Source organism: Gossypium hirsutum, chromosome D09 (assembly GCF_007990345.1).
Source record: "Gossypium hirsutum isolate 1008001.06 chromosome D09, Gossypium_hirsutum_v2.1, whole genome shotgun sequence".
NCBI classification, from domain to species: Eukaryota; Viridiplantae; Streptophyta; class Magnoliopsida; order Malvales; family Malvaceae; genus Gossypium; species Gossypium hirsutum.
In genome coordinates, this window is record NC_053445.1 from 50228627 (window position 1) to 50255104 (window position 26478).

The window sequence follows — 26478 nt, forward strand, 5'->3', positions numbered from 1 at the left end:
AAAGTTCTAAAGAAATAAAATGTTATCGCATAGGACTTTTGAAAGTAAAAACTAAAAATAAATTAAAATTGAAAAAAAAAGTGAACGATACAATTTCTGTAAAAGTCGAAAACTTTGAAACAAAAGTTTTTAAAACATATATTTTTACAATATTCATTTAAATTTTACATTTTAAATTATGTCACATAAGATCTGATGTGTGATTTAATAATTAAATTATCAATTTTAGTAACGAAAAGACTTGATTGATATAACCTCAATAGTTTAGGGATATAATTAGAAAATTTTGAAGTTTGGGAACTAATTTAAAAGGAGAGTCCTAGTTTAAGGGTGTTTGGTGAAATAAATTCTTTTAAAATTTAATTAATTGAAACATTTAAAAAGGAATTATGATATATATTAGTTGAGACGGGAAACTAGTACGAATCCATGGTTAACTGATAAATTAGGAGTCTATTATAATGTCTGGAATATTGACTAACCAATCAAATCAAAATTCTCACTGAATCCTTTTTCTATTTTGTAAAGGAAAATCTGCCATTTTTATTGCAGTGCCTACCTTGGAAGACCAAAGCTGTCACTACCAAATCCTATAAAATCCCAATTTTTCTTGAGCAGATTTTCCTTCTTTCCTTAAAAAAAGTTTGACAGAGTTGTCTGGTTTTTAGTGCTTTGCCAGAAAAACCCTTCACACTCCAAGAAAAAAATAACTCCTTTTTCTTGCTTCTCATGTCCAAAGTTCCCACCTTTTCTTTTTGCTAATCCCATATTCTGCTTCAATGCTCTGGTAAATCCCAAATCTTTTTTTTTTTCTAGAAAATACTTTTGGTAGCTAATTGCTGCTAAATTTGGACGAGAAGTTGAAGCAAAGGGGTTGTTTCGCTTTGTTTGTTTTGTTCTTCTACATACATAAAATAAGTTCTAAAACTGTAACATTTTTCTTGTTCTTTTTTTCTTGAAAGCTTTAATGGGTCTCACCAATGGTTTTTAATCAATATTTTTTTGGGGTTATTTGTTTGTTGGCATTGGGTGGGTATTAAAGCTTAAGAAAAAAATCCAATCCCAAAAGATCAATGTTTTCTTTTTTGGTGCCTGCTTTTTACAGTTAAGTAGATGGATATTTTTAAATATTTAGAATAATGTATTGATGGTGTTGTATGATGAAAATTCATTTCATTTATGAGATTGGCTGGGAAAACTCAGATTTGTAATAAAAGTTTTTTTTTTTTTGCTCTTTGCCTTCAAAGTTTGCTTGGTGATTTTTGTATATCGTTTGATGGAGAAAGGTATCTGTAGGGGTTCTAATTTAAAGGCTTTTGATACTGAAGTTTGTACATTTTGGTCCTAGATATTATACTCTCATAACCAATTCTGCTTTTGAATGAAAAAGAAAGTTCGGAATTTAAAAAAAAAAAAGAAGAAGTTATATGCCAAAGTTGCAATGTTACAGTGCTATGTTTAATCTTTGCTTATTTTCTGTATATTAATTGGTTTATATGATCTTGTTTTTGGATCTAGTTTTTATATTGCACAAGTTCTATTTGTTTGATTCCGAAATTGAGTCTGTTTTCTATTTGTGGCCTTCAGTGAGTTGCAGTGAAATGATGGGGTTTTATTTGATGAAGAGGTGGCTTTGGGATTGACTGAAGTGCTATGTATGTTTCCCTTTTTTTGATTTTGTTTGAGCTGTAAATTTCAGTTGTTCCGTGATCGGTTTCTATTGAGCTGATTTTTGTTGTAGATGGTTGGTTTTTGTGAGTTCATGTGATGGTAGAGAAATTTGATAGTGTAGTGCTTAGAAATGAATGTATGGTTTTTGAATTGTTTCATTTCTCTTCTGAATGCAATGTCCATCCGGGGGTCATGAGTAGTTGAATACTTACTTGGCTTGTCGCTTTATATTTGTTGTTTCTTGCATTCTTATGAGCTCGGAAGTGGGAATATTTTTGTTGATGACGGTCCATAGGTCTGTGTAACCACGGTTGAAGTTAAAAAATTCTGCTTTAATGCTTAGAAGAACTTAAATGTTTTGATGTATGCTATGGTGGCCTGTGCTTCTTTGGGGTTGTGATAGCAGTATTTTTTGTTTTGCAGAATACAAACTATGGCAATTACTAAAATGTCGAGGAATTTTGCTTCGAGGAGACATTTCGGAGAAGGGTCTTGGAGGATTTTACTGGTTTTGGCTCTACTGATAACTATAGCGCAGGGGCTAAATTCCGAGGGCCAATTGCTGCTAGAGCTTAAGAAGAGCCTTCATGATGAATACAACCATCTTTGGAACTGGAAGTCCACTGATGAGACACCGTGCGGGTGGATAGGTGTCAATTGTTCTTTGGATTATGAGCTGGTGGTCTCATCTGTTGATTTGAGTTCAATGAATCTTTCGGGAACCCTGAGTCCTAGTATCGGTGGACTGACCCACTTGACATTCCTTGATCTGTCCTATAATAAGTTCAGCGGAGATATACCAAAGGAGATCGGAAACTGTTCACTTCTGGTCGTTCTTTATTTGAATAATAATCATTTCAGTGGTCCGATTCCTGTTGAGTTGGGTAAGCTCTCTTATTTGCAAAGTTTGAACATATGCAATAACAAAATCTCTGGCTCCCTTCCCAAAGAGCTGGGGAATTTGTCATCACTTGTTGAGTTTGTGGCGTACACCAATAACTTGACTGGGCCATTGCCCCGTTCTATCGGGAATCTCCGGAAGTTGAGGACATTTCGAGCTGGGCAGAACACATTTTCTGGTAACATTCCAGCTGAAATCAGTGGATGTCAAAGCTTAGAAATGCTTGGTCTTGCCCAGAATCACATTGGAGGAGAACTGCCTAAGGAAGTCGGAATGCTTCAAAACTTGACTGATTTGATTTTATGGGAGAATCAGTTATCTGGGTTTATTCCAAAGGAGCTTGGGAACTGTACCAGCCTTGAGACACTTGCATTGTATGCAAATCAGCTTGTGGGGCCGATACCCGTGGAGATTGTGAACCTTAAGTTTCTGAACAAGTTGTATCTCTACAGGAATCAATTAAATGGAAGCATTCCAAGGGAGATAGGGAATCTATCTCTTGCCACGGAAATTGATTTGTCGGAGAATCATTTGACAGGTGAGATCCCAACTGAGTTCAGCAAGATAAAGGGTCTACAATTATTGTACCTATTCGAGAACTGGCTCACAGGTGTCATACCAAATGAGCTTAGTAGCTTGAAGAACTTGACGAAGCTTGACCTTTCAATCAATCATCTTACAGGCCCCATTCCTTATGGTTTCCAATATTTTACTAAAATGATTCAGTTACAGCTATTCGAGAATTTTCTGAGTGGGACCATTCCGCAGCAGCTTGGACTTTATAGCCCACTTTGGGTGGTTGATTTTTCTAACAACCATTTGACTGGCAAAATACCTCCGTATCTTTGTTGGCACAGTAACCTTATTTTGTTAAACCTTGGAGGTAATATGCTGTCTGGGAACATCTCAACTGGGATCAAAAACTGTGAGACCTTAGTGCAACTCCGTCTGGTACGAAACATGCTAACAGGCAGCTTTCCTTCACAGTTATGCAAACTGGTGAATCTTTCTGCTATTGAATTGGACCAGAACAACTTTACCGGACCAATTCCTTCAGAGGTTGGAAATTGCCGAAAGCTTCAAAGGCTGCATATTGCCGGGAACCACTTTAGTCTTGAGCTACCTAAGGAAGTAGGTAATCTGTCTCAACTAGTGATTCTTAATGTCTCGTCTAATTTGCTTTCTGGGCGGATTCCACACGAGATAATTGATTGCAAGAAGCTTCAACGACTTGATCTCAGCCATAACAGCTTTGTAGATACTTTACCAAATGAGCTTGGAACCCTTACTCAGCTTGAGATTCTGAGACTTTCAGAAAATAAGTTCTCGGGGTATATACCCGAAGCTATGGGGAATCTCTCACGTTTGACCGAGCTTCAGATGGGTGGCAATTTATTTTCTGGTGAGATACCCCGTCAGTTAGGTTCTCTTTCAAGCTTGCAGATTGCAATGAACCTAAGCAATAACCGCCTCACTGGAAATATACCACTAGAGCTCGGGTTTCTTAATATGTTGGAATATCTCCTGCTCAATAATAATAACTTGAGTGGTGAAATTCCCAGCACGTTTGAGAGCCTATCGAGTTTAATGGTGTGCAACTTGTCATACAATAACTTGACCGGACCTTTACCTGCCATCCCATTGTTTCAGAACATGCCCGCAAGTAGCTTTATTGAAAATAAAGGGCTTTGTGGTACACCTCTTCGAAGTTGCACGGTAGATTCATCTTCTCCTTCTATGCTACCTGCGAAGAAGGATACACGAGGAAGAATCATAACCACAGTTTCATGTGCTGTAGGCGGGGTATCTTTAATTCTCATTGTAATTCTCATATATCAAATGAGACGTCCTCGTAAAAGTGTTCCATCCTCAAATGAAAAGGAGACACCTTCACCGGCTCAGGATATTTATTTTCATCCGAAGGAAGGGTTCACATTTCAAGATCTAATTGAGGCTACAAATAATTTTCATGAGAGCTTTATTGTTGGGAGGGGAGCTTGTGGAACGGTTTATAAAGCAGGTATACATTCCGGACAAACTGTTGCTGTTAAAAGGCTAGAGTCAAATGCAGAGGGAAACAATATCGAGAACAGTTTTCGTGCTGAGATTTTAACGCTGGGAAGGATTAGGCATCGGAATATTGTGAAGCTTTATGGTTTTTGCTATCACCGAGGTCTCAACGTGCTTCTTTATGAGTACTTGGAAAATGGTAGTTTGGGTGAAGTGCTTCACGGGGCCTCTTGTAGCTTAGATTGGTCAACGCGGTTCATGATTGCCCTAGGAGCTGCAGAAGGTCTTGCTTATTTGCACCATGACTGCAAACCAAGGATCATTCACCGTGACATCAAGTCCAATAATATCTTGCTTGATGAAAATTTTGAAGCCCATGTTGGTGATTTCGGTTTAGCAAAAGTGATTGACATGCCCCAATCTAAGTCGATGTCGGCGATCGCTGGATCATATGGCTATATTGCCCCCGGTAAGTTGTCCTTGGCTTTCTAGTTCCAATGATACTATTTATCAAGAACATACGAGAAGAATTGAAAGAATTGAAATGTTTCTCTTTCCCATAGCATTTCATTATTTGCCTGTTTTATGCGGTTATGGAGTAGGGTGAGGCATGCGATGTTCTCATTTTCATTTCTTTCTTGTGCTCTTTGGACATTGATATTGGTATTTTATCTGTTTAGATTGTTGACATCATATCCGTTCTTTATGACAGAATATGCATACACTATGAAGGTGACGGAAAAATGTGACATCTATAGCTACGGAGTTGTTTTACTGGAGTTGTTAACTGGGAAGACTCCTGTACAGGCATTGGACCAAGGAGGTGATCTTGTCACACGAGTGAGACATTATGTTCGCAACCACTCGTTGACTACCGGGATACTCGATGATCGCTTAAATCTCGACGATAGAAGAATTGTTGATCACATGATTACCGTCTTGAAAATTGCTTTAATATGCACCAGCCTGTCTCCTTTCGATCGGCCATCTATGCGTGAAGTTGTGACAATGCTGATAGAATCTAAAAGGCAAGATCAAGAAGACAACTTTGGGAAGTCTCCCACTTGCAGTCCTCCCAAACGCAGTGCCTCGTGAAAGTACGTCACTAGCTACTCCCTGTTTTCATTAACCAAGATGATTCTTTTGCCATTGATTTTTCTGTTCTATTTTTGCCGAAAGATAAAATAGGACATATACATTTTTCGATAAAGAAAATGTGATACTGAAAGCTTCTGTTGATAGCTAATGGAAGTAACCGGTGACACTGTAGGAGTCTATAGGAAATACGATATCGAACACCGGTGTACATACATGAATTAGATTCTTTTGAAATATCGCAGCTGTGCTTAGGTCACTCATCCGGAGCATCGTTTATTCGATCCGTTGTTGAAATTAAACTGTTATTTTAGTTGATTCCAAATGTTTTTACTTAGTTCTTACCCAAATGCACTTTCATTCTGCTGATACTTCATGTATTATATGTTCATATGGTTTTTACTGATTCTGCATGGGTGGTTGTGTTGTTTTTTTCCATGCTCAATAAAAACAGAAACAATTTTTTTGAAAATTATTTGTGAAACAGAGAGAACCTTACCAGCAAAAAGTTGTGTAGATTTTGTTTTCCTAGTTCTTTATAACTTGAGAATGTATACATACTAGTTTATTTAAATGCCTAATTGAGTCGATTCGACATTATTTTGGTAGGAGAAAGGATTAAATTTTAAAAACGATAACTTTTGAGGGATTTTCGACTTCGAAGCGTCTTTGTCCTAGAGCCAATGGACCTCGCAACACTAAAAGCCCATGTACTTGAAAGAGACAACGGGTTAAATAAAGAAGGTGTGAGCATCTCATTCGATACCTAAAAAGGCAATTATGGTGAATAATAACCTACCAAACCGATTAAGATTAATTACAATAAATTAAATCCTAGATTGATTATAGTAAATTAAATCGGTTGATTCTTTTTATACACAAATTAACTGGTTATTGATTTATAAAATACATAACCAAACCAACACTTTAACTCATATTGTTTTTAGTTCTTTTAAAAAGTGTACTTTTATATTTTTAATATTTAACCTAAATCTCTAAATACCAAACCCTAACCATTACAGAACCCAACCCAATCCATATTTAGAATTAACCCAAACAAATTAAATCAAACTCAGATAATAACACATCAGCTAAAATCCTTGCTTGTAATAAAAAAGGAAAGAACAGAATGCTATTGCTTCAGAATTCAATATTTCTTTTTTAAGTTGACAAACAAACATGACCCTTAGCATAAACTTGTTGAATTTTTTTCAAATTTAATTGACATTATTTATTTATTTCGGAATTTATCAGAAGCTATAACACAACAATTCATCCTGAATTGTATTACGGTAAACATACATACACATGTATATACTGAAGAACAAGGAGCAGAAAAGAAACAAGGCAGATATTCAGTCAGTTTCCCAGTCAGATTTTCTAACCCAGGTAGAATTATCCCAACTGAGAAAGATCCCATTCTCCTTAACCAACCAGAAAACCGCCTTCCGATTCCCGTCTCTGCGTGGCTGAAATGCATGCCACGACGCTATTCGCCTCCCCGTCATCCCCATGCAGTAATACACCGCTTTTTCCCGAACACCGCATCGGTATTCCGTCCCTTCGCCGAACTGCTGCATCCCGTAATCTGTATACCTCGATTTGCATCGAATCTGCATTGGTCCCGACCCCTTCGCCATCGAATTCATTACATGGATCGTTGATAATTGCTTGTATTGGCTTCCATCAACTGATGATGATATGATGAAGAAGAAAACTGAAACCAGAAACACAAGTACATGACCGTTCCCACCACCCATGTTGTTTTGTTTGTTTTTCAATGACTTGGAATTTTATCTCTTCTCTCCCTTTAATAAGTGAAAGAAAATACATGCACTATGATGGTGAAAAGAAAATACATGCACAATGTGGTCAATGACTTAGCAAAGCTGAAAACTTTATAATTATTAAATCCATATACCTTTTAATTAACTCCTTTAAGGAATCTTTCACATTTGCAATCAGACCCTTCCTTTATTTCAATTTAATTTAATCACATTATATAATAATTAATTAAATTAAATTACCATATTATATACCTCACCATTACTCACATTATATAATAATTTATTTTAATTTGATTTAAGAATCAAATATAAATATAACATACATAATAGAATTTTGGAATAATTTTAGCAACAATTAGTTATAAATCCGTTCTAAGACATTTGTCACCTATTATATACTGACATATCAGCATGATTTAATTTTGTAATCAAATTATTAATGGAACATTATAAAAATTAAATAGATTCATAAAAATTATTAAGGACATTTCAATTAATATATACAACCAACCCATACGTCGTGATAAAAAACTAGTATATATATAAAAGAATGAATGTAAATATTTTGAATTTCAAAATATTTATTTTTTAATTATATTTGAAATAGGTCCCATTTTTAAATTAAATTTTAAATATGATTAAGTGGATCTCATTTTTAATATATATCTTTTATTAATTATATTTAAAGTGAGTCCCATTTTTTATATATATACACGCAAACCATAAAAGAAGGAAGGGAAATATATATGGAATCATTAAGTTCTAGGTTAGTTTTTTTAATTACCAAGTATATTTAATGTAGATTCCATTTTTTGAATTAATTTTGATAATAAATTATATTAATTAAGTAATATAATAAAATATATATTACTTTTTTTTATTATCCATATCTATTTTACGATTCATGTTCGAAGTTTGTAATTAAATGTCGTCTTCAAAATTCAAACCTGCATCTCCTCTTAAGAGTGCAATATATACCTTAGCATTATCATTTTTTAAAACAAGTAAGTATATTATTTTACCTCATTTTAACTAAGAAAAAAAATAATTGTGTAATTTTTGGAAAACCGAAATTTGCTTCACCTCTATTTCATTTTTAATATTTTACAATATCAAAATAATAAAATATATATTTTTATATTATTACCTATTTAGTTTTATAATTAAATTTAAATAAAAATATTTCAAAAATTATTTAATTGAATATATTTACTATCCCTTCTAATTTTTTTTTACATTTTCTTTAATTAAATCAATAAAAACCATTATTTAATATACATTCACTTTAAATTCTTTTTCATATTTTTTTAATTAAATTAAATCAATCAATCGAATTTATGAAATAAAGATAACATCACTTTTATTTATTTAAATTATAAAATTTTTATTTATTTATTTCATGTTGTAATAACTCTTTTGAAATTTTTTATATAAACATGAATTATAATTTGTTTTCTAAATAATTTTAATATTATATATCTAAACTAATAAAAAAAGCAAATTATGTTATTTTATTCTTTTTATAAAATTTTAAGCAAAAGACTTGAATTTAAAAAATTTGTTAATATATTTGGGAGATAAAAATGTTTGGTTAACTTGAAAGGTAAAGAAATTCTTCAGACCATCGCCTACAATTGCTGTAGATTACCAGTAAGCTTGAATTACAATTTTTGACCAATTTTATTTAATACCTTAATTTATTATGTATTATTTATTACTCATTTTCAAGACCACGTGTAGTTTATAGAGGAAAATAAGATTTGGGCACGTTACAAGTCAATCTTCTAACTTCTATTAATTATATAAATTTATTGTGTTTTTATTTAAAAATTTCTTTTTTCTTTTATATTTCTTTTATATTGATACCAATAAATTAAAAGTTCTAAAATAATTCTTATAAAACTCATCCAAACTTACTCATGTGCGAGCCGAATGAACATGTATAAAATCTAGGTATTTTTTCTACTTCATTAACATCTCCATCTTTCATTATCAAATTTTTTCACCGACTTAACGAGAATGTGTCGAAGTATAAGTTCCGACATCCTCCATCAGCTCACAAGTCCAACCTTCCATTATTCAATCCAACACTTAATAAAAATTAAATGTAGTACAGGATTAGCTAATTAATTATAAAAAGCAGAAAAGCTCTATGTGAGCATCATTTTATAAGCTCCATGTTATAATTAGACAGAATAATTATTAGCATCCTTTATAATTTATGTATGCATTTTTTTTTAGTACAAATATATATTGCTATAAAAGAAATGAAAGTGTATATATATGTACGGGCCCATTAATTTATTGTATGCATCTCCCAGCAGAGCCCATATGATGAGCATGATGATAATCATGTCTGCAAGATGTCCCTCAAAGTCATCAGTCATGCAATTTTATATCCTTCTCTTGTCTGTTGATTAGCTTTATCCTCCAAATTGAATGGTTAAGATTTGGTATCTGATTCCTACTTCATTACTTGGTCCCACTTATGCATAGTTTTCTCAAATTTTAAAGAGCTGTGGTTAGAACTTTTTGTCAAGTATCTAATTGTTATGGATTCAAATATTATCATTTCTTATCCCGTATTGCAATATCATGTTAGTTGTATACATGGACTTTGTTCGATTACAAGTTCTTAATTTGAATTACAAAAAACATGTTTAATTTGATTTTTCGAAAATCTAGGTTTGTTTAATTCAATTTTAGTGGGCTTCAAGGCCCATGGTATAATTTATTGATAGGACCAAATCGAATTCTTGGGTTAGTGTGTGATTTGGGCCCATTTTATAGAATTTAAAACTTGTTGGGTTTTTATTTTAAATTTTTGTATTGGGCCTTTTATTTTGCAATATCTGATAAAGCCCATTTTATGGCTTTAAAACGCATTCAACCTTTTATATTGAATTCTTTGTTATATGATATCCCAATTTATATTATTTAAGATGTTATGGGCTTTTAATGTAAAGCCCATTTTGGTTAATTCAAAGTATAATGGGGCCTTTGGTTTTTTATATATAGGCTGCCAGCCCATTCAATTTTTATTCCATTTTAGTACTCTCGTTTGATTGGTTGGTGTACTAATACGTCGAATAAGAATAAAGGGTAAACTACATTATTAGCCACTTTAAATAGGGCGTGTTTCTATTTTGGTCACCCCAATGTATTTTTTTCTATTAATTTAGTCATTTAAAAAAGGAAATTAATCAAATTTGTGGAGTTAAATAGTAATGGAAGACTAACAATGCATTTGTACGAAAAAATTTTGGGTTGACCAAAATAGGATCAACTTTTATTAGAGTGACTAAAGTAGAAATGCATCATTACTCTTCTATTACCATTTAACGGTGAAGTGACAAATTTGATCAATTTCTATTTCGGGACCAAATTAACAAGAAAAAAATTTGGGTGACCAGAATAGGAACAACTTTTATTAGAGTGATTGATGGGTAGTTTATCCTAATTTTAGAGTGACTAAAGTAGAAATACATAGTTAGTCTTTTATTACCATTTAATGGTGAATTGATCAATTTGATCAATTTTTATTTTGGGACCAAATTAACAAGAAAAAGAAATTAAGTAACCAAAATAGGAACGATTTATATTTAGAGTGACTAATGAAAATTTTACCCAGAACAAAAATAACTATTTTGACTTTAAAAATCAATTTAAAAAAACAAGCTTCACTTTAAGAAGAAGAAGAAGAAGAAGAAGAAGAAGAAGCTGACCCTAAAATTTCCCAAGTTTCTAGCGTAAGTCTTCGAAATTCTGAAGGGCTTTTGACTTTTTTCCAAATTCACCCAATTATGGCTGAAACCTTTACAAGTTTTAAAAATTGAAGGCCTAAGTGCAGAATTAGCATGTAAACCATACTACTTTTCTCATTTATGCACTTATTTTTTTTTACAAAATTGATATCTAAATTATTAATTTAATTTAAATTGATCCAAAGAATACGATAATTAGGAAAAAAACTTATTAATTTAATTTAATATAACCCAAAGAATATAATAATTAGGAAAAAATTATACACAGCATTTTATTTTTAATTGTATACACCACTATTAATGATAAGGTGACACACGACCTGTGTATTTTCTTTTCATAAAATAGATGAATTTGATGGTTAAAATTTTTAAATACTTGAAACTTGAAAGTAGAAAAAATGTTATATTTGAGGGCTAATTTTTCAGTTAAGCCAAAATCGAAATATATTACACATAGACTAACTTGAACTGCCGTGGAAAAAAAGGGGGTAAATGGCGGCGGCGGCGGCGTCGAGGGCAGTGTTGGTCTCACGGCCGGTAACGTTCGTAACTGGAAATGCCAAGAAGCTGGAAGAAGTGAAATCCATCTTGGGTCAATCCATCCCCTTCCAATCCCTCAAGCTTGACCGTAATCTATTCTTCTACCACTCCATTTTCATTTCTTTTCTTTGATTTTATTCATAACTTTTTGCATTTTACTTGTTTAGTGCCTGAACTGCAAGGAGAACCGGAAGAAATATCCAAAGAAAAGGCTCGTTTGGCTGCTGTCCAGGTTTATATATTCTCATAAATCTTTGTATTTTGTAAAATGCCCTACTTTTTTAATGTTAAAGAAGTGAACTTTTTTATTTTTGGGTATGTGAAGGTGAATGGACCAGTCTTGGTTGAAGATAGATGTCTTTGTTTCAATGCACTAAAGGGTCTTCCAGGTATTCATCATCTTCTATGTTTTTTTTCTTTTCTTTTCATTGTTTTGGTTTTCCTTAATGATTTTATTTTTGTTAAACTACTTGCAGGGCCATACATGTAAGCTCTCTTTTCATTCTAGTAGTTAAAATTCAAAAGGTATAAGCTTTCTTCTTATTTCCTAGAGAGAATTGATTGAAATGGATGGTATTGAACGTGTTTCTGGTATTTTGGTATTTGGAGAACTGAACCTATTAAGTTTATGATTATTCTGTGAGTATGAAATCTTGTTAGGCTTACTTGATAAAGTAAATGGTTATCCATTTTGAATAGATTCTTTGCATATTCAGCCATTAATTGACTTCATTTAGTTATTGTTTTTGAGGGTCTTAAGATCACTTATTAATATAATCCCTTATCGATACAGGGCATGACTACTAGTCTCAATTGTAATAATCTTATTATTTTGTCTTCATTTTCTTAAAATTATAGGTTTAAGCTTAACCTTTGTTTTGTCATGATGCAACCAAAATTGCTTTACATGATTTTGAAAATGATATAGTTACATTATATTCTCTCTTTTTCTATGTTATATTGAGGTTCTTGTTTTATGTTTTCTAATTGTCATTATCTAATGTGTTCTGCAGCAAGTGGTTTTTGCAGAAGATTGGCCATGAAGGTTCTCTTCTGACAATACCCTCTTTCATTTCCTCTTTTTTAGAAATATCAATGACAAATTTAAGATGCTTCATATACTCTCCTCTGATCTGTTTACTTCACTTTCTTACTTTTTCTAGGTTTGAATAACTTGTTGATGGCGTACGAGGATAAGTCAGCTTATGCTTTATGTGCGTTTTCTTTTGCCCTTGGCCCTGATGTTGAACCTGTTACCTTTCTGGGGAAAACCCCGGTACGTATGCAAGATTATTTTCTGCTTTCTTCCCTTAACTCCTATCTTTCTAGTTCCATTTTGATGATGAAATGTCTAAATATGACCGCAACGAAGCACAAAGAAACTGGTTTGGACTGTACTAATTTACATTGTTAGGTCAATAAGACCAAAATGGTAAATTGATCAGAACGTGCTGGTCCATGTATAGTATTTTTTTTCTTAGTAATTTAAACATCTTTTGGACAATGAATGGAAGCAAAAACATGGACTAGGGAAAATGGTGGTGGGAGAGTGGTATTTCTGGTACTTCAGTCAGGGTATGGGTTGGCAGAGTTACATGGAATTTTTCCATTTCTAATTTATAAGAAATGTGTTGTTCTTGAAGATCGACATAGTGCTGCATTTATGTTAATGATTTCAGGGTCCATGAAATGCTGAATGATATATAAAGGATATTCTGCACTATCAACTAATTTATTTCATTCATATATAAGTGAGAATAAAATGGACATCCACAGTTTCCGTAAAATAGATTTTAAACTTGGACCACAATCTCCTCCTCCCCTGAGAGAATTTACCAGATAGTTGATCAGATGTTTCAAGCTAAGTCATTCAAACTCGGGTGTTAGTGTCAAAGTCAAACACCACTATGTGCTTGACACACAGGTGTAGAGTTATATCTAATATCTATGTCCAGATATGCTTTAGACATGGGTTTCAGACCTTGGTATCTTGAGAAAATATCAATATTAAGAGCAACATAGGCTTCGAGTAATTGAATTGTTTGTTACTCCTCTTTCCACTAAGTTTTATATACTGAGCTTCTTACATGATGCATGGTTTTGCTGCTTGACTAATCATATGCAACAAATTCAGGATGTTATGCAAACATGAAAATGTCAAATGACTTGTGTACAAAAAGAGCATTGAAACCCCAAGAAGAAAATAAATTTAAACGATAATTTGGTTATATGAATATATAACTCTCAAATCTGTGCAGAGTTTGAATTAAGTGAATTCTTGAATCAAGAGCATCTATTTTGGCTGCTCCTGAATTAAATAATGGTCAGCCACTTATGCCAATGACTTGTTTAATTGATTAGTATGTGCCATGTTTCCCCCAAGATTGAGATGATAATGCTGTCAACTGTACTGTGTTTTCAAAGTTGATCATTTCCTAGCTGAGAAATTTGTATTTTAAGAAACAGAAAGAGTAGAGATATAAAGGATCTAACAATGACCAAGACAGAAAGTTTTGTATATTGTTCACAAGCTTAAAGTCTTGTTTTTATTGAGGATATTGGTCAATACTATTATTAGTACGGCCAAGTTTTCCTGGAAGTAGTTGTGCGGATTTGCCCTTAATAATTAAGAAGCAAATGGGCTTGGAGACTTGCAAAACAAACTTGATGGTCACACTAGGGGTATCAAGTTGTTCTTGGCAGTTTATTTAAATTATGTCTGAGATTTGTGGTCACAGACGATTTTAACTGATGTTTATTTTTTGTTTACTTTTTGCTTGCACTTCCTTTATCTAGTTGTTGAGTGCATTTGTGATTGTTATGCCAATTATTGCAGTTATTGATAATATGACCGGAAAAAGCAAAGTTCCTGAGATATTTTGTTTTACTTTTTGGATGATTTATTAGGGTAAAATAGTTCCGGCCAGGGGACCCAATGACTTTGGATGGGATCCTATCTTTCAGCCTGACGGCTATGACCAAACGTAAGTCTGTTGTTTAATTTTTCTGTGTTGATTAATTATGATTTAATAATAATGTATTGTTTTCTGTAGTTATGCGGAGATGCCGAAGGAAGAGAAGAACAAGATTTCTCACCGGTCAAGGGCTCTTGATATGGTGAAATCCCACTTTGCCGAAGCAGGATACAATTTCAGCACCTCCAACTAAAGAGTGAGCCATATCTGTCTTTGTTGTTACCATTGTATGGTAGATTCTTAGACTGTTACAACCCTTCTCCACCATGTTCACTTCTGATTTCTATAAAGGGTATATCAGGAACAGTGGAAACAGTGAAAGCAAGTTTCTCGCATGGAAAACATTGAAGATTACATTTTATATAAATCTATATTCCTAGTGCTTAGTTTGGGAAAAAAATTCTCTGGTATTAAAAATCATTGAGAACCGCAATCTTAACACCGTGAATTATAATTGAACGCCAGTTTCAGTTTTTTTTTAACAATTGAGTACTTCTCTACAAGTTGAAATGGATGGTCCTATATTGTCTACAAGTTGAAATGGATGTTCCTATATTGTCTTGAACTGTAATATTTTATGGTTTAAACATCAATTACTGGATTTGTCTGCATTCACCTTAAATGATTTGGCTCATAAATATATTTTAGAACTTGATTTAAAAAAAAACCGAAAGGGATGAGTCTAGATTTACCTAGGATGTTTAGTTTTTTTGTCTGCTTGAAGATGAAATCATGATTTGGTTTTTGATGCCAATCAAAACTTGTCATTGCTGGTGGAGATACTGTGTTTATAGAATAGATTCATTTTGAATTTGGAAAAAGTTGGGATTCTGGATGAGAATGAGATCATATTTTGCATGCATAGTTAATTTCCATTACCTGTTTTTCCAGTTGACGGAAAGTAACTATGTGATGGTGGATTGACTGCAACTAGAAACAAAGATATTTGATGTTTTGATGGGTACCTAAATTCTAAAATAAAGAATGATCTTAATGAGGGTGGAAGGCATTGGTGAAGTGACAGAAGTAACATGAGCAAGTTGGGGGAATAGAAAGAGAATGGTGTTGTATGGTCCCATCCATCTTAATTTGCAAAACAATTTATCTCATCCCACATGGTTCAAGCAGACCACTGCATTTGGTGTCTCCTTCATCTTCCACGTGACTCTCCTTATTCACATTGAATCTCATTCTCAATTGTCGGACTTGGGCTTTTTTTTGCCACCACTACTCTTCCAATCACTTCTTTTCAGTTTCTATCAATGTTCTTTATGCGTCTTCTTTTTTCTTTTCTATGTTCCTCCTTGTATTTGTATTTCTTTAAATGCACCTTTACTCACATGGTTTTTGTTTTCTTTACAAATATGGATAAACTAAACTAGTGGGAGGCAGGAACAAGATGTTAACGAGAAGGGTGGTTGAAGCCTTATTGAAATTATTTATTACCTGTTTAATGCAATCGGTTGCACCATGGCTTTGTATCATTTGGTAAAAAGGTTAAGAGAATTAAAGTCATGATATTAACTAATTACTGGCTTTTAGGTCATGTGGGGGATGCTTGTCTGTCGGTGCCCACATGAAATAAAAATCACTAATGCATTTGCTTTGGGGAGAGCATGTTGATATCCAAGACAATTACTGAACCAAAAAGTGAAAGAAAAAGTGAAAGGGTAATGTAAAAGAAACATCAATGCTATTTGACTATAATGCATCATCATATTTCATCATCTGTAACAAAGTCTTTCAATAACTTGGAAGTTTGACATTCAGACACTTTTGCTTGTAATATAGACACAATTTTTTTAAAAGGAAAAAAAATCACAAAATCATTCGAACCTATAAAGACCCAAAGGACCAAAGAGCATGTGGAAACCAAATGATGGTTTTAGAGAGGGAAACTGAACAATGACCCAGTAAAATACTTCATAAGGGGGGGAAAAAGGGGACAACGCTTCCGCACCTGCTCCTAGCACACATATACTTCCTTTTGGTTTGGGTTACTTGAGTTCAAGCTGAAGCAGGCCGAGGTTGAGAAAATAAAACAAATTGACAAACAGGATGAGTGAGTTGGCAGGACAAGACAAATATAATGACAATGTGTAAATTTGTACACTTCGTCAAAATATGTGATGAAGCAGGTTGAGGTAGATGGGGTGGAAAACAAACAGGGGATATATAGTATAAATGGATATTTGATTGGGGTAGGTAGTGCTTTAAATTTTTTTTTTTAAGAATCATGGAAAAAGGGGGAAAATCAAACAGATTGTAAAAAGGCTGATTTTCAGCCAATTTAATTGATTGGGGGAAAGATGGATAATACTAGCATTGCTTGCCTCTGCGGCAAGGAAGAGCACCAGCATTGGAAGTCATGGCTCCAACCATGGAAGAGGACTTGGCTCCCAAGCTTGAGGCCCTGGCATAGCTGGCTGAGGCTCCAGCTCCAGATGGTGTGAAGTAGGCACCGTTCAGTAACAAGTCTCCTTCTGACCTCCAATTCCAGCTCTTCCACTGCCCTTCAGCTGTATCCACTCTCTTGGTAACCTGTTCAAGTTCAATCAATATCATTAAATGATCAAGGATTGTGAATCTCAATCAATTGAAAATGAACGAATGAGAGACCGAGATAAATCATACCTCCTTTGCAAATGGGTTGGTTGGAGCTGCATATCTGTTACCCTGGCTGTTGATGGTGGGGTTTGCACTTCCACCAATAGCATACATTTCCCAGTGAGTGTAGTCATTGTTCACCACATGGAAATATCCATGCCTACACCTGCATTAATCATAATCCAATCCAATTCTCAGATTACATTTCATTTTTTGATTTCCACTGATAACAAAAGGCCTTTATTGTGAAAGGTTTAATTAATTGATGCACTACCTTGGCATTCTCTGGATTAGTCCCTCTCCGAAATGGTTGTAGGCAATGGTCACTTGCATTTGCTTGTCCCTTGTGTAGGAGTCACTGTGCCCTAGCAACATCACCTACATTTAATCACAGATCCGGAACAGTTAGCTTTACCATTAATAAGAATGCTTTGCATAGAACTCTAGCTACAAAGAGAAATATGCAGCAAATTTTACCTCATTGTGGTGGGTCATGTGGTTGTTGGAGATGGTAATGGCAGTTGAGCCCATGACAGCATCAACAAGACCATCAGCACAATTAGAGAGAGAATTGTGATCAACCCAAATGTGGCTTGAACCGAAGATGGAGATTGCATCGCCATCAGCCATTGTCCTCCACCCAAAGTGAGACGGTGAGCTTCTCACCATAGCATTGCCAGTAGGCTTACAGTCATGAATATGAAGACCATGAATGATCACATTGGTAACATACTGGATGGTGATACATGCCCCATTAGCAATATGGACATTCACCCCACGACCATCAATGGTCTTAAAACTGTTCATAATCAGCTCCTGCTTCAACCGAATAACCATGTCCCTATTGAACACAATCCAAAGAGGCTCGTCCTGGATCACAGCATGACGCAAGGTACCAGGTTTGGGGTTAACAGGGTCATCATCATTAGGGTCAGTGACAACATAGAAACGTCCATCACGCCCACCAATTGCATTCCTTCCAAAACCAATGCCACAATCAGCAAGTCTCTTCCGGTTCTTCTGCCAGTTTGGGTCACAACGCCAGCAATCATCAATGGGGTTACCTGTTCCGCATGTGAAGAACCCCAACTTTCTTCTTTCAGTCACATTGCGAATGTTCCTGCCATCATATCAAATGTGCATGCATGCATGCATTTAGGCATTATTATCAAATGTTACTATTAACGGTAACATGCAATAAAATCACAACTTATCATAATCTAGGAATTCGCAGCTGTAAAAAATTATTGTCGGTGGGGATAAATTGAACCCCACTTTCCATATCAGCTCCTACAGTCCCGAGGGCCATAAATCAGATCCCAATATAGAAAAGGTAGTGCACAAAGAGACAAAGGGTGTAATATAAATTTTGTCACTCATCGAGGACAATAAAGTCATTCCAAATTAACGGGTATGGATATGTTTTAGCTATTGTCCTTTTACAACGAACAGGTAAAAGCTGTTATTTCCAAAAGAAAAGAAATTGCACTTAAAAGAGGCAAAAAAAAAAAAAAACTACAAAGAATCTATAAATTTAAGAAGTTAGACACACAAGAAAATCCTTTACCCAAATTTTGTTTTTCTCCAAAATTATAACATAAGTCAAAGAAAACAAGAAAATGGCTTCCACTGTTTCCATTCTTAAGATTATTACAAGCATTTAGACTTTTACATTTATAAGATAATGGTTAAAAAGAATTAGGAAGACAAACAAAAGATAGTAAATTGAAAATGGGTAAAATAAAAGTAGGTTGTTAATCATGATTTATGGGAGAAGTATGAATGATGGAATTTGCTTGAATAGACAAACAAACGTGCATCTACACTAAAGTGATGTAACGCAACTTTAACTATAATAAAATAAGTGATTAAAACTACCCAAAAAATAAAAGTTGTAAATTTGGACAATTTAATTGAATAAGCATGTGAAAATATTGGACCCTCAAAGTACGTGTAAACAAATTGAAGAATTGGATTGGTTACGGAATGAGAGCGAGAAAAAGACAGTAATAACATGAAAGGGGTAAAACAAAAGCATGAAAAAAAAATGTCATGATCAAAGTAAAAATGTAACAGATTTTGATTGATGATATGAAAATCCTCGTATCACTCACTAATAAAAAATTACTAATACTTATTATATTTTTATTTTAATATCTAATAAGTTAAAAAATGGGCTCCCTTGACAGAAAACAAACGAGGGTAAATGCTACAAATCTACAACTGCTACCACAATAAATTTGTGTCTTGTGAACTATTTACTCTCCTACCTACCAAGAATATAAAAAAATAAAAAACCCAAATCACCTTCCCTAAAATTTACTTTTAATCGAAAGAAATATTACTTTCTTATTTACTTCAAATTTTATATAAATAAAAGTAATGTAAAAAAAAAAGAATAAAAAAGAGAGACTCACATGTCAATGATGGATTCCACCTCGGCTGCTACAGCCTCTGGGTCAGGAACGGCATGCTCGTTAAGTGGCTCGACCTCCTCTGACCTGAAAATCAGCCATATAAAACTCATTAATGGAAACCCAGTAAATAAATAAAAATAATGTAATGGTTATTAATGTTTCCATTGATGAAAAGACACGTGTCGGTTCCTAAATGCGAGTACAACAGTAGATATAAAAACAACAGCAAGTACACACTGCTCAAAGGGAGCTGTCCGCCAAAACTCCCAAAACCGTTAAAAGATGGGTGGGAAAGGAAACCGCGAGGGAACCGTCGGCGAGGATTATTGAAATGACCAAAATGCACTTTGGCATTTCGTTTTTTTTTTTCCTTGTAAGAGGAGGGTAATTCTGGTTATCTGACCAAAGAAAGGAAGAATGTACCGTGGAATAAACGGTTAAGATCCAAGGATCTGGATCTAAGCAGCAGGGATCTTAATTTTATTGTTAGAATGGATAAAAGAATAACCGCTCCTATTATCCAACGGTCCAAACGGGAAACGTAAATTAAAAGGACAAAACTAACGGCTAAGATCATCAGTTTTTTTTTAACAGAAAAGCAAAGGCTAGTGTTTTGAGCTCTGCAGTGCATTTTACCTAGCTGCCATTGTGGAGTTCTTTGAGCTCTGCACCTTCTCTGTTTCCACATTGCTGTAAAAGTGACAAAGGAAAAATAAAAAAAACAGTTAAATAGAGAAAATGCATAACAAATGAAGAAAAAAGAGGTTTTATATATTTTCTGCAGTGAAGAGACATTTTCAGTTTACATTAAAAAAGGATAGTGAGATCTCATTTTTATACATGTTAAGGTGTGTAAATGTGAATAATGGAGACGTTAAAAACAAAAATCCAGTTCCATTTTAGAGATTGAGATTGATTTTCCAAGTGTAGATTTCAAGATCTAGCCAATGGAAAATTTCACTTAATTTGAATTATTACTCTAATATTTCATTAAAACAGGGAAAAAGGGGGGAAACAAGATTTTTGTTTTGGGACTCTGTTTTTACCAAAATGAAAAAAAAGGAAGCTTCAGAATTGAAGTTGAAAAGAGAAAAAGAGAGTGAATGTCTTTAGAGAGAAACCTGGAAACGTTGCCGGTCCGTACAGTAGCCATTGCGGCAACAAGAAGCAAAAACAGAAGAGCTAAAGAAGCGAAAGCCCAGTTGTTTGAAACCGCCATTGTAACTTTCTCAGCTTCTTCGGTACTCAAAAACTTTCTCTCTACCCAAACAGGCAACTCAAAACAAGAAAAGAAAATAAACAGGAAAAAGCTGAGAAAAGAAAAAGTAGTAGAAGAAGAAGCACGGAGAGTCTCTGGGTACAAGTTCCAAGGAAACGGTTTTTTATAGAGCCACGAGCAAAACGAAAAAAAGAAGAAACGACGTCGTCATTTACCTGTAATTACAAAACGAGAGCGTTTTCACTTTTCAGGCTAGGTTTTGCTTTAACCAATGAACCTAGTTACCTAACCGTCACTAACTGTCTCTCGTTCCCTTCCGAGATCCCTTTCTTTAAGTCACGTGCCATTTAACCGCGGTTAAACAAAAGTTCAATTTCACTATTTAACCGTGGTGAAAATGCCACATCAGATTATATTACAGTGGCCGTACGGAGGGAAAGGAAGGAGCAGAATATCACGGTTTCCTGCTGATTTTCCGGTTTTGAATATTAGTTTATTTTTCATAAAATAATAAATAAAAACGAAATTTATTATATTTTTAATAGTGAAAAATTTTAATTGGGATATTGGTGGAATTGAATTACGGGTTGCGCCAATCACGGCCTTTGAAAACAGAGGAAAATGGAGTCCATTACAAGATTGAAAGTAAAACGCGGTACGAAATTAGGAAATTAATTCCTTTTCGGATTCTCAAATTCACATGGCTGTTGTTAGATACAATAATGAGCTCCTGGTTTGTTATAGTATCCCAGAAATTAATGACCTTGTTTGGTTAGCGTTGAAATATTATCCCAGAAAAAATATATTAATGTAACTGAAAATTAGTATATTTAAAAAATTGGATTCATCAGTTTAATGTTAATGAGGCCATTAATTGAAAATTCTAAATATATCCAAATAAAAGGAAAAATGAGCGAATTTTTCATAGAGGTAACAATAGAAGTGTAATTGAACCAAGCTTGTATGGATAAACTCTAGCTCAATCAACTATTTATTTTTAAGGTCAAGCTTGATTAATCTTATTTATCAATTTTCATGCTCAAGTTTGGCTTGATAATTAAACTCAAGTTTAATAATATATTTAAGGGTAATAATATAATTTAATAATATAAAAAAAATTAAAATATATATTAAAATGGAAAATTTGATAAGGGTTTCAAACCATTTGACTCGGGTGTACTAAGCTCAAATTCAGCTCATTAATTATTGAATTGAGTTAAAATTTTTCTAGTTGAACTTGAGTAATTTAGGAGTACAAATGTGTCATTTACACCTTAAAAAAGGTTTTAGATTCTTAATTTGATAATATGTTTCTAATTATAGTTATTCGAGTATATAGTATTATGATTATATTTCAATTACAATTCTGCTCGTAAAAACATTCACATTTAGGGATAACAATAAAAGTGGAGTGAGGTTGGGTATTGCAAATATTTCGTGTCGAGCCCTCACCCCTTCTGTTTTCATGGACATGGGTACATTCATGGCATGTATGTGTGAGTACTAATATTTTAATTGTACAGCCATTTATCCTTATTGGTAAAAAAAGTAATTAAATTCTTCTTCAGTCATAGAATTGAGGCCAAACAAATTATGGATCGGAATAGGAATGTCTAGCTATAATTATATTAATATGTGATTACATTTTAAGTTGCCATGCAAAATGGGGAAATAAAAAGCTTTATCGATGATGCCAAGAACTTGCATTCCAGGAAAGGAAATTACTCACAGCAGCGAAACTGCTAAAAGAATATTATTTATATAAAACACATAAAATTTAATTAACATTAAATTTGATGCCATGAATCGAAATAAATAATAAAAATCAAAACATGAAATAAATAACATGATTTTAAATAAACCTTTTTTGATAAACTATTTTAACTCAATCTTTGGGGTTCTTTTTTCTACATATCTCTCTTATTTCTAATTATTTCACTTTATTATATATATAAATAATTGGTCAAAATTTGCTATTAATCCCTTAAGTGGTGGGTTTAGTCATATTTTAATTTGGATGAATTTTAGTCTTCGAATTTTTTCAAAATTTAAAATTTCAATCTTGACTTGCACGGTTGTCGTTAAACCTGTTTGGTTAAATTCTGTTATTAATATCGTATTATACGTAAAGTTTTAGATTTAGTCTATATTCTTCAATTTGGTCATTCTCAGCCCCAGTACTTTCTTTTTTTTAAAAAAAAAATTCAGTCTTGATGCAAATGACAACCGTTACAACCATTATTCAACTTTTTTGGAGTAGTGTGTGATAGTCTGTTAGCCGCATAAAATCTTGAAAATGACAGAACTAGATGAATTTAACGGTTGGAACTTAAATTTCAAAAATTCGAAAAGTGCATGAATTAAATCTACAACTTACGCATAATAATATAAGAGCTAATAAAAAAGTTTAACTTGAATAATTTATTATTTATTAAATTCATTGACATAATAATGTATATGAAAAAAAAAAAGCATTTCACTATTTTTCTTATTTCTAATTATTTTACTATTTATTTTGAAGGTAATTAGAGGAAAATTAGTTTATTTCAGCAATATTCTAATGGGAGTGTGATTTCTTTACGTGAATTTCTGCTACAACTGAAATATCTGAAATTCCACCATATATGTATATGCGCAATAATTCGCAAATATTAATTACGAATTAATTATTATTTTTCAAGTAGCAAATCTAGGTTTCGTTTTGGTCAGACTTAAACAATAGTCAAGTGGATTGGACCAACTGATTTTGATTATATGTTATTTAATCGGTGTTTAGGGATAGAGATTAATATAATTAATTATAAACAATCAAAATAAAACGACTTAATAAGTACAAATTTCATTAAATTAAACAATTTTAATGTATGTTATGCAAATGAGTACATTATATTAAGGATCCGAAACCAAAATTAATTAAATGAAAACCAAAGCTTGCAAACATTCCGTGAACATTATTATATTTTCTAAATAAAAAAAAATCATGCCATATTTTCAATTACAACAATAACCACCAAAATAACAATAATAAAGTTCTATATTTTAATAAAAATCAACTAATTTATTTTTAATAGTGTTTAACTTTAGTGGCGGAGTTAGATTTTTTTTTTGAAGGGACCGAAACTAAATTGTATATTTTTATGATAGTAAAATACAATTTCACCATTTTAATAGTCTATATTTTTATAATTTTTAAATGATTAAATTTAATTTTTATCATTTTTAGGGGGCTAAAGTGTAATTTTACCATTATTAATTTAAAATTTTGTAAACGATAAAGAGTCTAAATGGAAAATTTTTAATTTTAGGGGGACCCAAGGCCCCTGCCAGCCTCTCTAGCTTCAACATTGTGCATATTATTCCATAGACCATCTGATAGTCGTATTGATACTCAAGATCAATCATTGACAGGTAACTTTTTTTTATCTACATACTAATGGGATGAGTACGGGGTTGGCCTCTGTTGGTGGTGTGGTGCGAGACTAGTCCGCAGAGTAGATTGTTGGATTTAACCATGATTTAGGTGATTGCTCAATTTTTGAGGCTGAGTTATGGGGCATATGGAACGGTTTACTTTTGTTACAAAAAGGGTGCCTGATAAGGCTTTGATTCAAACAGATTGCTTAGAGGTGATTAAAGCTATTCAAGAAAGTTATTTCGTGTCCTCAAATTCGACTTTGCTTCTGTGAATCCAGCAGATGCTACAAATCAGAAATCATTGGGTGATGAGGCATGTTATAGCCAAAATGTCTTTTATTAGGAAAGAGGGTATGCAGATGGTCGAATATGTGCTTAGGGAGTTAATTGACACTTTTAGGTAAGACGAGGCTTTAGGTGTTTCTGTTCACTTTAATTTGATATAATATTATCATGTTATTATCAAAAAAAAAATCTTTGGCAATAAAAAATAAGTTATAATTTATAATCGTATAATACATTCAACAATCCAAAATTTGAGTCAAATAGGTAATCCAATCTCGTGAATGTTCCAAAATCCAGCCAAATTAGTCATTCTGGTCAAAATGAAAAAAAATATTTTCGTAAGATTGAATTCTGGGTATGTGTTATTTGTAGCAAAATCTTATTTCAAAATTCATAGTATTAATAATTCTGCTACCAAATTTATAATAAATGGGAAAAAAAAGTCATAAAGAAATAGCAACTTATATGGACTTATCCAACACAATCAATTTATTAAATTATCAGTGAGAATCATTTCAATTTTGAGAAAATGAATAAAGAAAATTTGCATAATAATTTATTTAGCCCTCCAATTTTATAAAAAAATTATTTTAGTCATTCATTTAAATTTTAGTGTCTTTTAATCCTTAAACTTATCCTATTTCTCAAATCATCCCAAAATGGATAAAAAAAGTTAGTGTTTGTTCATTTTACTGACGTGACATACATGTGGATTGCCACATGGATGCCGCATCAACAATTATTTTTCTTAAATTTAAGAATTCAAAAAATTATTAGAATTATTAAAAATGTATAAAAATTAAAAGAATTACAAATTAATTAATTGTTAATATGGCATATATGTGGACTGCCACGTTTCTATCTATTTTAGGTGATTTCATAAATAATACAATTTTAGGACTAAAAGAGTTAAAATAAATAAATAAAGAATTAAAATAAATTTTTTATGAAAATCGAGGACCAAATAAATCATTACAAAATTCTTTAGGGCTTAATCCAGTTAAGTCATACAATTACTACAATTACTTTTTAAAGGTCGCATTTAATAAATTTTATATTCGAATTTTAGCATTGTATTTTTTTAAACAATAGACTCTAAGATTGTTTCATATTTTATATAATTTTAAACTAATTTGATATTAAAAATTTGTCACAATAATACAATTCTAAATATTAAATACTGTATAGTATATGGTTGCATTATTTTACATACAGATAAACATAACAAATACAGGAATATATTATAATTATATATTGTGTGGAAAAATATTAAATTTACCCTTATATTATTAAAATAAATTTTATACTTGTAAAGGTATTTTTATATTTTTACATTTTTAATTAAAATTAATATAAATTTATATATATTGAGATATGAGCTCATGCCACCAACATTTATAAAATCTTTTCATTACCACTCTAATCAAAGTTTTATTTTAATATTTTTATATATTTCAATGTTGTTATACATATTGTTTCGCCCACATTAGTTCTATATATTATATGTTATTTTTAAACCATATGTTCTAAATACGTGATTTACACATCATACATTTGTAATAAAATTTCTAAAATTTTAATTTAATTTTTGTTGGAGTCATTTCAAGTTAATAATTCAAGTCATCTCGAGTTTGAGTGATGTTCAAATTCAAGATAATAACTTTTTTTCATCGAATGTAAGTAGACAAAACATATATATAACAATTATGTATGTAGAACTCGAACTTAATTATTTTTTATATCATTTCAAATTTAAATCATTCTCGAATTCAAAATATTAGATTTTTGATAAA

General features: G+C 32.5%; 3 protein-coding genes across 8 annotated transcripts; 2 read left to right on the forward strand and 1 right to left on the reverse strand.

Moving 5' to 3' along the window:
* Window positions 1-407: 407 nt before the first annotated feature.
* On the forward strand, window positions 408-6021 carry LOC107890587 (probable leucine-rich repeat receptor-like protein kinase At5g63930). 2 transcript variants are annotated; one of them, XM_016815091.2, is made up of 4 exons: window positions 462-787; window positions 1588-1655; window positions 2095-5051; window positions 5295-6021. In XM_016815091.2, exons 3-4 carry the CDS (start codon window positions 2105-2107, stop codon window positions 5675-5677), a joined length of 3330 nt encoding a protein of 1109 aa, XP_016670580.2. In that variant the 5' UTR covers window positions 462-787; window positions 1588-1655; window positions 2095-2104; the 3' UTR covers window positions 5678-6021. The 2 variants fall into 2 exon arrangements, with proteins under 2 accessions (XP_016670581.2, XP_016670580.2); XM_016815092.2 differs by lacking the exon at window positions 1588-1655 and having other exon boundaries at window positions 408-787.
* Window positions 6022-11117: 5096 nt separating this feature from the next.
* LOC121220988 (inosine triphosphate pyrophosphatase) lies at window positions 11118-16552 on the forward strand. Of its 5 annotated transcripts, none has more exons than XM_041101238.1 (9): window positions 11118-11213; window positions 11714-11856; window positions 11936-12000; window positions 12094-12157; window positions 12245-12254; window positions 12782-12813; window positions 12932-13044; window positions 14676-14752; window positions 14822-15225. In XM_041101238.1, the coding sequence occupies exons 2-9, from the start codon at window positions 11721-11723 to the stop codon at window positions 14934-14936; spliced, it is 612 nt and encodes a 203-aa protein (XP_040957172.1). In that variant the 5' UTR covers window positions 11118-11213; window positions 11714-11720; the 3' UTR covers window positions 14937-15225. The 5 variants fall into 5 exon arrangements, with proteins under 5 accessions (XP_040957172.1, XP_040957171.1, XP_040957170.1 ...); XM_041101237.1 differs by lacking the exon at window positions 11118-11213 and adding an exon at window positions 15635-16552 and having other exon boundaries at window positions 11628-11856; window positions 14822-14939; XM_041101236.1 differs by lacking the exon at window positions 11118-11213 and having other exon boundaries at window positions 11628-11856; window positions 14822-14939; window positions 15035-15225.
* LOC107890584 (probable pectate lyase 1) lies at window positions 16440-21206 on the reverse strand. The gene is made up of 7 exons (XM_016815087.2): window positions 20889-21206; window positions 20404-20457; window positions 19768-19851; window positions 17828-18470; window positions 17625-17728; window positions 17378-17516; window positions 16440-17284 (listed from the first exon to the last, which is right to left on the reverse strand). The coding sequence occupies exons 1-7, from the start codon at window positions 20984-20986 to the stop codon at window positions 17063-17065; spliced, it is 1344 nt and encodes a 447-aa protein (XP_016670576.1). The 5' UTR covers window positions 20987-21206; the 3' UTR covers window positions 16440-17062.
* Window positions 21207-26478: the final 5272 nt, after the last annotated feature.

What these genes read in the sequence shown, in the direction of transcription:
- LOC107890587 (XM_016815092.2), top strand. Translation starts at nt 2,105, where the DNA reads ATGGCAATTACTAAAATGTCGAGGAATTTTGCTTCGAGGAGACATTTC. An exon ending in ATATGGCTATATTGCCCCCG is followed by an intron (nt 5,052 to 5,294) that starts GTAAGTTGTCCT and finishes TCTTTATGACAG; the next exon opens with AATATGCATACACTATGAAG.
- LOC121220988 (XM_041101238.1), top strand. Translation starts at nt 11,721, where the DNA reads ATGGCGGCGGCGGCGGCGTCGAGGGCAGTGTTGGTCTCACGGCCGGTA. An exon ending in CTCGTTTGGCTGCTGTCCAG is followed by an intron (nt 12,001 to 12,093) that starts GTTTATATATTC and finishes GGGTATGTGAAG; the next exon opens with GTGAATGGACCAGTCTTGGT. An exon ending in GCAGAAGATTGGCCATGAAG is followed by an intron (nt 12,814 to 12,931) that starts GTTCTCTTCTGA and finishes TACTTTTTCTAG; the next exon opens with GTTTGAATAACTTGTTGATG.
- LOC107890584 (XM_016815087.2), bottom strand. Translation starts at nt 20,986, where the DNA reads ATGGCGGTTTCAAACAACTGGGCTTTCGCTTCTTTAGCTCTTCTGTTT. An exon ending in CGGACCGGCAACGTTTCCAG is followed by an intron (nt 20,458 to 20,888) that starts GTTTCTCTCTAA and finishes TCACTTTTACAG; the next exon opens with CAATGTGGAAACAGAGAAGG. An exon ending in AACTCCACAATGGCAGCTAG is followed by an intron (nt 19,852 to 20,403) that starts GTAAAATGCACT and finishes GCTGATTTTCAG; the next exon opens with GTCAGAGGAGGTCGAGCCAC.